The sequence below is a fragment of the Opisthorchis viverrini genome (genome assembly GCF_000715545.1).
Source record: "Opisthorchis viverrini unplaced genomic scaffold opera_v5_113, whole genome shotgun sequence".
Taxonomy (NCBI): Eukaryota; Metazoa; Platyhelminthes; class Trematoda; order Opisthorchiida; family Opisthorchiidae; genus Opisthorchis; species Opisthorchis viverrini.
In genome coordinates, this window is record NW_008751767.1 from 611,725 (window position 1) to 623,769 (window position 12,045).

Here is a 12,045-nt window from a genome sequence, read left to right on the forward strand (position 1 = left end):
CTCAGCCCTCGTGCTTCCCTCGGGTGGCATGGTAGCCACGCACCGAAAGAGTGTTCCAGTATTACTCAGCTGATAAAGGTTGTACAAGCCAAATGTGATCGGCCACGTTCCTGGATGGAGGGGATCTTCAACTCGGAGATAAAAGAAAAACAGAAAAAGCATTCGGCAACGCAAAGATCGGTCGGTCATCAGAGTCGTTCAGCTATAAAACCCTTCCGGTGCCTAGCTGCCATGCCACCAGAAGGAAGCACGAGGGCTGCGATACTGCCAGATCGCCCAGGCCTAGACAGGGGAAGTCGAGTAGCGGAGGTCGGATTCGAACCACGGACCTTCCGGTCAGTAAATTCGCGCTCTAACCACTCGGGCCATCTCGCCCATCCCGTTCATCGGAGAGAGGCAGTGCTGCATACAGATGTGTCGTACTAGCTCACGAGAGCACTCCTTTTGTTCGGTAGCCAAGAGGGAGATGGTACCTGAGATCTCACAGTGTTCGGAGAAACTCAAGGTATAGAGTTCAGTTCATTACGAACAGTATATTATGATGCTGTCGCTGATTAGGGATCCTCTCTTTGTCTCCAATCAAATAAACTATTCTTAACTCGAAAAATTCCACGTCTGAGCGTTACCATATAATCGGTTGCTAGGGCACTGGGGTGCTGTCCGAAGGTTAGTGATGAAAGCTCCCTTGCGCCGGATTCACACAAACTGATTTTCGGTCACCAGTCTAAACTTGTTCGCTGGACTGAATGTCACGAAAAGAATGAAAGCTACTGCATCCCAATTGTACGCGTATTGGGAGAAGAAAGCTAATGTCAGTTATGTAGGTCGGTGGTGTGAGGGTGAGCGGGTGGCGGAGGCGTTGCAGACACGGAGTGTCTGGAAAACGTAGCTGTTTTCAAGATTTCCTGTATAGAGCGAAATTTGGCTTACTCCTTTGCAATTCATAGTGAGATGCTCTTCACTTAAGCTACAACCTTGGTGTTCAAACAGAGACGACCTGCAAAAATGGTGACATCGGCAGTGGGCTGCTGTAGAGTGTCATATGGGAAGCGAGTTGCGACATACAAATGACCGTTTCTCGTTCAAGATTTGAAGAGCGGGATAGCTCAAGTGGTTAGAGCGCGAATTTACTGACCAGAAGGTCCGCTGTTCGAACCCTACCTCTACCTCTCGACTTCCCCTGTCTAGACTTCGGCAACCTGGCAGTATCCCAGCCCTGGTGCTTCCTTCTGGTGGCATGGCGGCTGGGCACCGAAAGGGAGTTACAGCTGAATTATCATATTGTTCATTATCATGAAGCACGGGAAGTGATCTCCGAAACCTCTAATCTCGGCTGGAGGACGGTTCTGTCAGGAAGAACTGAGATACAACCTAAATGGGAGACCGTCAATTTCGATGCATTCCATGCAAGCTGTTTCAGTTTGCAAGCAGTGAAAGTCAGGACATCAGATGTCTTGGACAAGCATGGACACTTTGATTGGAACGCAGAGGCTACCGCCGCGGGTAGATGAATGAGAGGACTTGTAAAAGTCCAATAGGTCATGTCACGTGAGAGGGTTACCCAAAGCAGACGAGTGAAAACACGTGATAATCCCGTACAAAAATAGGACAGAGTGGTCGACTGGAAACTGAAGGGATACAAGTCAATAAAACAGCCGTTGTAAAATGACATGGTTGGTTGCGCGCCTGAAGGAAGGCACAACAAAAAGGATGTATCGCTACAGCGTGAATACAGAGTTTAGACAACAACAACACAAAAAATATGGGAATCTCAAGCGGAGAAGAAGACGAAACCAGGTGCGCAGAGCGTAGGTTCACTACTGTCCGGGATGGCCAAATATAAGGAGGGAGACAGATTCGTGAGAATCGAGTTCGATTTTGTCCTGGTCGAGGAGACAAGTACCCAAAACAGCGCCACTCAGCCGATTTGTCAATAATCAGATATTCTGGTGGCCAAATTGTCGAACAAATTGTTCCATCCGCGTACGGTAGGTTGTCGGCTGAACTCAGCAAATCTAGTGGTGTAAGGCAAGGCTGTCCACTCGCACCATTCCTCTCCAACCGCGCTGTTTGGAACTCCACTGTGCCCACTTTTGAAGCTTTCGGGACGTCCGCTCACAGAAATTCGGTTCAGGCCCTTCAAAGGTGCAAGCCATTTTAACTAACCTGAATAAGTCTGCCGCACATTTTGGCATGCGCTGCACGCCTCCCGTGTAGGAGGTGTGCTAAATAAATTTATTTACGAGGAAAGTTGTGAAAGTTTCAGAGGACGGACTACAGACAAGACTAATTCTCGAATCGATCAGGACAGCCCTTGCCAACTTCCGACACCTGGCATGGCGTCAGTTTATCCGTTGAAGAGATAGCATACACTGCAGCGGTTCGCTCCTTACCATGTTGGAGATCAGAAACGTGGTCTCTGTGTGCAGAGGACATACAAAATCCCCGGTGTTCTCCGGGTGGTATTTTGATTTCTAGATTCCTTGGCCAAGCCCACCAAACCTGGGAAAAGTCTTAGACAGATCTGACCCAACTGGGGAAGCACAAAATGTATTTTGAGGACATTCCTCTCTACTACATATAGTTTAGTTGTAACACCCTTTCGGAGCCTAAATGCCATGCCACCCGATCGAAGCACGAGGGCTGGGATATTGCCAGGTTGCCCAAGGGAAGTCGAGAGGCAGAGGTCGGGTTCGAACCACGAACTTTGCGGTCAATAAATTCACGCTCTTACCAGTTGCAGCGATTTCGATCACCAGGTCACATCCTCAAGCGCGAGACACGTGACAAGGCACAGAGTTGAGCTACAATCATCGTTCACCTTTAACTTGTTAAACTGATCTCTTCTCAACCACTTTCGATTCATATAACTAACTTCCAGCTATGCAAAAGGCTCAATTCGCCTTGTGATTTGTGTCAGTTCACGTACTACGGTTTTGTGTTGCCTTCTATCGTTATTGACAAGGAGTGTCCGACCATGATACCTCATTTGCTCTACACCCCATTTCTGTCTAGTAAGACGCTAAGCGAGATAGCCCGGTATTTCGACTAATTACGTTTAGGTTTGGTCAACCTGACAAAATCTCAGCTCTCAGTGTTGCTTCGGATGGCATGGCAGATAGGCACCAAAAGGGAATATATGATACCATAATTAGTAATTGGTCGCATGCTACACTAAATTTAGCCGAATGTAGCCCTCAGATTCGATGTCCGCGAAGTCCACAACGTGTGGTTTGTAAGCGAGAAGCTGAATTCCGGTAGCTCTGGGAAGGACTGTTAAACCATTAGGCAAACCTGTGGCGATTCCATTGGCATCAGAGTCCAGGACACCTTGAAAGAGGTATACCAGGGACACGACTGTTTGCACTGCGATTCCGGCGGCCACACGGGACTTGTGGTGGATCAGCTGCCTAGTTTAGTGAAGAACGCTCTAGGAGGTGCCCAAAACGCATCTCATAGGGAATATGTGAGATTAGCTACGACCATTCAGACTGACAGTGCTCTTCTCTCGTCAGACGGATTCCTTGGTGCAGTGTCCATGGTATCCACCGAATCCCAGAACACCAACATACAGGATTATTTTGGCGATGGAACAACCCTTCTCAACTAGATTGGAGTCGATTAAATCTTGCAAGCGTTCACCCCAGGACGATTCGGGTTTCCATTCTGCTCACACGGGCGTGAAATGCCCCCGGGAATCATGTCGACCGTGGACCGACGGCTGGCTCAGTCATCTAGATGAAAACGACGAATCGTTTAGCCGTAACACCCTTTCGGTGCCTAGCTGCCACGCCACCAGAAGGAAGCACCAGGCCTGTCATGTTGCCCAAGCCTAGACAGAGGAAGTCAAGAGGCAGAGGTCGGATTCGAACCACGAACCTTCCAGTCAGTAAATGCGCGCTGATCCATCCCACCCGGATGATATCTCCGGATGATAACGGTGTACCAAAGATATCCCATAATTGATCGACTTTTTTTAACATGCCTGCTGACTGCAACTCCCAGAGCGGTTTTCGCAAATCAACGACAAACGGAAGTCGTCGCGCTTGTACACACAACATTCTGTTAATAGCCAGGGAACAAGCTCTGGAAGTTTTCTATGTATGTAGGCTCGGTGACATCTGTGTTAAAAATTGATTTCGGGTAAAAACTGACGAACTGGCCGTCCTAAAAGAAGAGATACCAAAAATCGAAATAACGTGGCTAGGATGGGGCGTCCATTTATCCTCACAATTGTTGGCGTGGATCATGGGGAGTAAGGGAGCGCAACTCCCCTGAAAAACATGAAGATGAGAGGTGTAAATTTTCTGTCACTCATCTCTCTCTTCACGGCCTAGTTTTGCCTTATAAAAAAGAAAGCAAACAGTCTTCAACAAGCCTCTCAACACACTCATCTGCTCAAAATGAGCTGTGTTCAAGCAGCCTCGTGTTACAAGGGGATTTAGACAATTTCTATTGTGAAACAGAGGGGTAGACATATACAGGTCGATAAAACCTGAAGAGGATTGTGGGAGGGAGGGTTCAAAGACCGATGCTTTACATCTTTCTCAAGAGGAAATCTTTGAGAACTAGCCTGCTGTGAATTCGTTCCACGTCATTTGTGGTGTGTATAGCTTCCCATATCTTTCCGGCGTGAAAAAAGGCAGTACACAAACCGGAAGCCAGATAGGGAGACTATATGAGTCAAATATAGAGTGTCACTGCCAGAAGCTCTTTATCAACTTTTCAGCATGGAATCGCTGTCTTCTCCCAACTGCAGTCGATAACAGAATTTCCATGCACTCTTTTCAATTCGACTGAAACACCCGGTGGAAGGACCGACTGCTTACTAACTGTTATCGTTATATTAATAATCATAATAAATAAATGCCCAGCTGTAACACCCTTCCGACGCACAGCTACCACACGAGGGCTGAAATGCTGCTTTGTCCCCCAAGTCTAGACAGGAGATGTCGACAAACACCGAGGTTTGGGTCCAACCACGAGCGTTCATCCCGGTTAGTAAGTCCGCGCATTAACCAATAATCTGTTGTGTCGGATTCCCGATACCATTTGCAAGGACATCAACTGACCAAATGTTAACAAGCCCAGACATTTCGAGGACAAAGATCATAATGACATCACTGACCTGCATCAATACAAACAGCGGGATTCCTCAGAGTAAGATGTGTTGGGACACCAAGGTGAGGACATTGTGGCGAAAGTCCAGCCATTGGAGCTCCACAGCACATGTTTCCGGGTTTAAGAACACCTTTGATCAGTTGTCCGGAATCCGATGAGGAGCCAGTGGATGCCAGTTGTCCCAGAGTCAGGTCCGAAGAGCTTCGCTCACGCTGAGGTCGGGTGAGGTGGTGTTCTTCCAACCCGGAAGACCGGTGATACCGCGACGTGCGGTTGACCACGTAAGGTCGCGTGTGAGTCCGTACGGTGATTGGACCGCCATAGGCCGTGATGGGAAAGACGTGGGTAGTACCGTGATTCGTGCTCACAGCCAACCACCGGGTATCACATGAGAACGAGGCATCCACAACCTTCAGGTCAAGGTCAAACGAGAAAACATCGGGGAAAATGAGTCGAGGCATCAATCGATACGGTTCAGGACAAATATACAGCGAAATTCGCGTGCGACCAGACGGACCAATTTGTGGAAAGAAAACCGAGAGGTTGGCTGAAACTCATTTGGCGAGCAAGCTGAACAACAACAACGACAACGGTTGTCTCGTGTCTGGTCGATAAACTGACACGGTGAGACAGTCTGGAACGGCGCAGTCTGATATCAGCGCAAACGAAGGCTTGAAAAAACATCATAAACGAGAGATCCCGCTAGGTTTTTCAGGTGAGTCTCTCGAAGAACCAAATTTGTTTGCAAATGAGTGTAATCTGCTAATCTCGTGCAATTCGGTCTCAAGTAGGACACAAACTTGACGGAAACTCGAGGACTGCGCTTACGTGATGAGCTCCAAGAAACCGGTCGTGGACTGTCGGAGAATGTTCAGCAACCTTATGAGTAGTGCATGCCGTCTATGCTTGTGATAGACATTTAGTGAATGTGGTTAAATTTAGGACCGATGGCGACAGAGCTTAAGTTTCAACATTAGTGTGGGTGCACTATTCCTCTAAACAAATATACAGGGCGCTGAATTTCTTGATCAAGGAGAACTAAAGGGCGTAATGGACTGGTCCAAAGTCAAGTGTGGGTTTGGAGATTTCAACAGAATAGCGCAAATACGCAAAACCAAGCAATCAAGCTGTCATATTGATGGTAGAACACGCACGACGATTTGATCAGGCACCCATTCTCTCCCTGGAGTTAGGCTTTTGGACCAAAAAGGCTCAGGCTATAGACGTCTTGTCTTATTATCTAAGGCTGAACACATCCGGCATACAACCACGGTCTTGGAGCTGCCGGGGCAACCCTCTTTCCAGAATAAAACCCCATGGCATCCCCTACGTTTGGAAGATTATCAGATACAATCGTTGGTTGAAGCAAATGGCGCTAGTCCTTTCAATCTCTATCTAGATTTGTAGAAACCTGTCCACTTTCCCACCTCATTTCTAGGGAGATTTTTCTGCGGCCAATGAAACACCAGTGTTAACAGCAAAGTTGCTTCCTACGGTGACTGCAAGAAATCCGTTCCCCCCAAAAAAACGAAACTTCTAGATCATGCAGGTGTCATCCCAACCGAGTTGTTAATAGCTCAGAAGGGACTGAAATATGATTGCTCTCTGTCCGAGTAGTACATCACTACAACTCGTCAAACGATGTGATGCAACCAACGACGATCATTTGAAACCTGTCAGGTGAGTGGAGTGCAAGTTCGTCAACCGGATACAACGCTCCAACATCGTGTTGCAGGCGAATGCCCTGATTAAAGCCATGTTCAAACCGAACAATCAGTCCCGGACAGCGGCAGATTGCTAGCGGTACTGCATTGTGAAATTGGGGGCACACGAATCATCAGATCCAACCAGGCTGTGTTGCGTAGATGCAAGGGTCAGTTCGGTTGCATCTGTCAGCTGATTTTGCGACGGCGCAACAGCTGATGTCCGTCAATTCGGACGAACCGGGCGTGACACTGCACGCTGCTTGTTCGTGTTCAAACTTTATGACTGTCTGAAAACGCGCTGCAACACACGCATAATCATTCGCGATGAAACTGAGTTCCATCACCAGTAAAAATGCGACTGGCGACAAATGTGCACGGTCGCGGGTGTTATTCAATCCAGTTCGGGAGGGAAGTGATGGATAGTACTTCCTTGTTCAGCACACTATTTTGGAGGTCCACGTCAGAACGCAGACCAATAAACGCAAACTCAAGTCAGGACCAGCTGACCAACGAGTATTGCAAGGTTACAGAGTTTCGGATTACGTCAACGACTGGAAACATACTGTCCTATTCAACTGCATCCAATCATGAACTGGCCCACACACGTGGTCGATCGACACAACTGCGGTCGGTTTTTCCTGTCCCCGACCCTACATCCTCTTGTTCGATCCGTCTTCAATTCCGTTTTCTGCTTCACACTCAACGGCACCGCGAGCACAGACAGCACTTAATGGAAAGCTTGGCATGGAGAGAAACAGTGAATTTGCGCGCAGTCGATACCACAAGGCTTATTTGGTTCCTTGACCAACGACAAAACTGTTCCACTGAATGGCCGTGAGGTATACGAGGAGGAAGATGTTACCAGACCACCGAGGTGTAGCCGAGAGTTATCGAAGACAATCTGAAGAAGCCGAGGAATTTCAGGCCACGAGTTGGTGTAACAACCCGTGCCGTGTCCCTGGTTTTTACGGATTTGTCGGTGTTTTCCGGTAGCTCAGTGACGTCTGTCAAAGGGCTGTTCAACAGGCCTCTGTTTGCAACGGACTGTGTAAACAGACAAGGGAAAGAAACTATTTCCCTGGCAGAATTGTTTCAGCGACGCGATGCTCCGGGTTAGCAGTCATTCACGGTTTCCGCGGGAATGATGTCGTGGGACGGAAGGGGATAGAAACTCTATGAATGTGCGAAATACACTCATTTGCAAACTAATTTGGTTTTGGGAGAGACTCACCTGGAACCCAGCTGAATCTCTCATGTGTGATGTTTCCCGGCTGCACAAGTCCGCCTCATGCTTCAGTCGCTACGATACTCGAGATGTCGTGATACATGTATATTCGTAATGCACTACTCATAAAGTTGCTGAATATTCGTCGACAGCGCACGACCGGTTACGCCCTTCTTGAGGCCCATCAGGTAGGCGCAGTCCCCGAGTTTCCCTCAACCTTATGTTCTACTTGAACCCAACTTGCACGAAATTAGCGGAATACACTCATTTGCAAACTAGGTTGGTTTTGCGACAGACTTCATGGGACTCAGCTGGAAACATCACAAACGAGAGATTCAACTGGGTTCTCTACGAATGTGGTTTACTCGTGGTACGCTCTTCGTCAGTCAGTGCTCGATCCCGGCCGTAGCAACGATAAACACACGTGTTTCATGTCAAACCAAGTTAAGCCTTGTCCATCCAAAGGTGGGTGGATAGCTACACTGTAGTCAAATCAAACAATAACAGGCGTACTTCAAACTCGTATTACGATTAACAGCTATAAAGATGCGAAACGGGGGAAGGACCAAGCAACAAGTCCTAGCCGCGGCCTAGTTATCGCCAAAACACAGGTAACTTAACCGAATTCCGGTAATCTGCAGCTGAGTGGGCTACCCAAACGCTAATAAAATAAATAAATCATTCAGCTGTAGCACCATTTCGGTGCCTAGCTGCCATGCCACCCGAAGGAAGCACGAGGGCTGGGATACTGTCAAGTTGCCCAAGCCTAGACAGGGGAAGTCGAGTGGCGGAGGTCGGATTCGGACCACGGACCTTCCGGTCAATAAATTCTCGCTCTAACCACTTGGACCATCCCGCTACGATGTTCCAGATACATCGCAGTATATGCTCCAGGCAAAACTGAAATCGTAATGCTGCTGAAAAATCTTCGAGTTGAAGAACATCATAAACAGGAGATTCGCCTGCAATTCAAAGGAATCTCACGTTAACACCTTTGCGAATGAGTGTATTTCAAGGTGAGGACAAGCCGACAGTTTTTTAAGGGAAGAGACGACCGCAACCATTGTCTGGGACAGCCTTCTTTCCCCAAATGCAGGCAAACAGATCAGGCAAGCGCTGATCGAGGATTGCACCCCCGTCTTTGAAAAATCCTGGTGGAAAGTCAGGTGGACCAGAAGATCCGTGGGATTGAGAGAAAATATGCAGTCATAAACCTCCGAGGCCGTAGGGGATTCCACGTTCACCGTCCAAAGTTCTACGTCAACTGCGGGCTTGAGGTGAGTGGCAGCTGGTGGCCACGACAATTGTCGTTCGAAGTATTCGGCCCACTGGTCGTTCTTCTTTATCCAAGATGGTCACTCAATTCTGATCCTTGATGTTTTCGCTTACAGGGGTTTTTCGAGGACCGGTCGCGCGGATAAACTGAAATAATCTTCGGGCATTACCGGCTTTCTGGACCTCTTCCATTTTCCTGGCTTCCTGTGTCCGCCAGACTTCACGGTCGGTTCGGACACTCACTTTCACTTAACGTCTGATAATTCGTCGCGTCAAGTTATGTTCAGGACCAGCTGGGATATCTCTACGAGACTAAAGCAGTGCCACTGTTCGGTGTAATATAGTGCTTGAGAGCGTCTAAAAGGGCCGTGTCACACGCAAAACTGCCAGCACTGTGCAAAAGGTGCCGATCTCGTTCCAGTTGGAACAGACTCTACAGGGCGCTTTTGAGTAGTCTGTCAGTTGCCAAGCGATCCGTCTGCACCTTACGCGGCCCTGAAAAACGAAGGGAGAAGCGATTCCGGACGAGCGCGTGGTCGGAATCCACAAATGTGTTCCGAAACGACCGGCAGTCAGTTATTGATCCGCGCCATCGGCTGTGCGGTTGCTTTGGAAGTTAGCTCTGCGTAAAAGCAGCCTGCGGTCAGCAAAGCTGTCGTTCACCATTGTCCGTACGTACCGAGTCCAGTCCATTTCGACCACCTAATTGAGTCTCAGATGCGTTAACCCTGCCCACTTGTGAATTCGTATCTCCGGCAACCACCTGCCGCAACAGGGCATTTAGGGTGTCATACAAATTCGCTTCGATGGTACCAGAGCTACAGTCAGTCGGGACGTAAGCAAACACGACATAGAGGCAGCGGCCAATTTTCCGCTTGTGAGACGTTGCCAGGAGAACTGAACAGAGGCGACTATCAACGGGTATCAGGTCAAGCAAGGATCCTTCCACCCGGTGAATTAGGACGATACCAACCCCTATAGATCCTGCCGCAGCAGCCTCTGGATCACCAGAGGTGAGCAGCCAGAAGCGAGTGGAGAGTGATGTGACGATTAGCTCAATCACTGTGCTTGCATATTCAATTCTTGTTTCTGAGACACATTACACATCAAGCGAGTCCAGTGTGAGAGCAATAACAGCTGGTTGCCCTGCTTGCTTCAGAGTGTGAACATCGAAAGCAGTCAGATTGGGTGGGCGCCGAGGCTTGAAGAACGAACGGAGTCATCAGTTCCACGTGGCAGGGCTACAAGGAAAGAGCTAGTAATGGGTGGGGAAGGACGAGAGAAGAAAACATGTGGAAGAGAAAGAAGCGTGGGGCCAGCAGCTGTAGCCTTTTCATCCCTTACCCGCCCTGCTGATGCATGTAGCAAGTAAGGCAACCCAGCTGATGGCACCACGCGACGAACGGTGTGGCATGAGTTTATTTGTACGTGTGCAATTCAACGCACTCGGTTCTGGAAAGGAGGCCTGGAATGAAACGAGACAAGAAATTACACAGCCCCTCTTGCATCATCGTCAAATCTGCGGGTTAAGTTGGACAGGCAGCTTATTAGATCATTTGACGAGCTTGTGTACGTAAGTTTGACTGTACTTCGGAACCGCAACCCGTAAAATTGATCAGAACATCGGCTGTACACTTGTAAGAGGAATGGGCGCGTGGCTGACACAGAGGGGCAGGGACGGGGATAGTGGAAATATTTGGGGCAGTGGAGTAGACCTTCGCAGCTGGTTGCCCTGCTTGCTTCAGAGTGTGAACATCGAAAGCAGTCAGATTGGGTGGGCGCCGAGGCTTGAAGAACGGACGGAGTCATCAGTTCCGCGTGGCAGGGCTACAAGGAAAGAGCTAGTAATGGGTGGGGAAGGGCGAGAGAAGAAAACATGTGGAAGAGAAAGAAGCGTGGGGCCAGCAGCTATAGCCTTTTCATCGCTTACCCGCCCTGCTGATGCATGTAGCAAGTAAGGCAACCCAGCTGATGGCACCACGCGACGAACGGTGTGGCATGAGTTTATTCGTACGTGTGCAATTCAACGCACTCGTTTCTGGAAAGGAGGCCTGGCATGAAATGAGACAAGGACTTACACAGCATCTTGCATCAAATCTGCGGGTTAACTTGGACAGGCAGCTTATTCGATCATTTTGAATGACTGTGGTGAGCTAGCACTAAGTCCCTTCCCCGCGAACATTTACTCTTTTCTTTACAACAAGGCTTTCAAATAAATCATGGTTGTACGGCAGTGAAGCATCGGTGTTGAACACTGACGTCATGCTGTCGATGATGATGATGACTGGCAAGCAACAGCGGCAATGCATCTCGGTCTGTGTTGGTTTAATCCAACAGCCACGGCGTTACATCCTTGCTACCGACGCCAAGCAACCGATGGGATATATCAGATGTTCAACAGTATCCCGTAACGGGGAGCGCGAGTGTCGACGAACAAAATGGCCTGGATCTCTAGCAAACCTTACGCGGACTAGTTTAGTGATCCCTTGCTTTGTCATTGGTATTATCCTGTCAGGAATCTTCCCAATGGCCCCACTGGTTCGAGAGCCATTACCAGCAAACTCAGCCGCGCTGGTCATTGCCGTCTTCCTTGATGGGGACCCCGAGACGGGCCACATCAATGGCTAGAGACAGTGTCAGATATGGTCCAGTCGCGCCCTCAATGGCGCTCGTGCATCCAAGCTATTGCCTTCAATGCACAGCTCCCTTCCCAATCCC

At 48.9% G+C, this 12,045-nt stretch overlaps 1 protein-coding gene across 1 annotated transcript in view; it reads right to left on the reverse strand.

Annotated features, from left to right (window-relative positions):
* Window positions 1-12,045, reverse strand: part of T265_05721 (hypothetical protein) — a gene marked incomplete at both ends in the record, with an annotated part of 65,083 nt that overhangs the window by 15,667 nt on the left and 37,371 nt on the right. Inside the window, 3 exons of the mRNA XM_009170794.1 lie at window positions 5,129-5,531; window positions 10,007-10,416; window positions 10,672-10,792. Coding sequence (XP_009169058.1) covers window positions 5,129-5,531; window positions 10,007-10,416; window positions 10,672-10,792 — 934 coding nt within the window. The remainder of the gene's footprint in view (window positions 1-5,128; window positions 5,532-10,006; window positions 10,417-10,671; window positions 10,793-12,045) is intronic.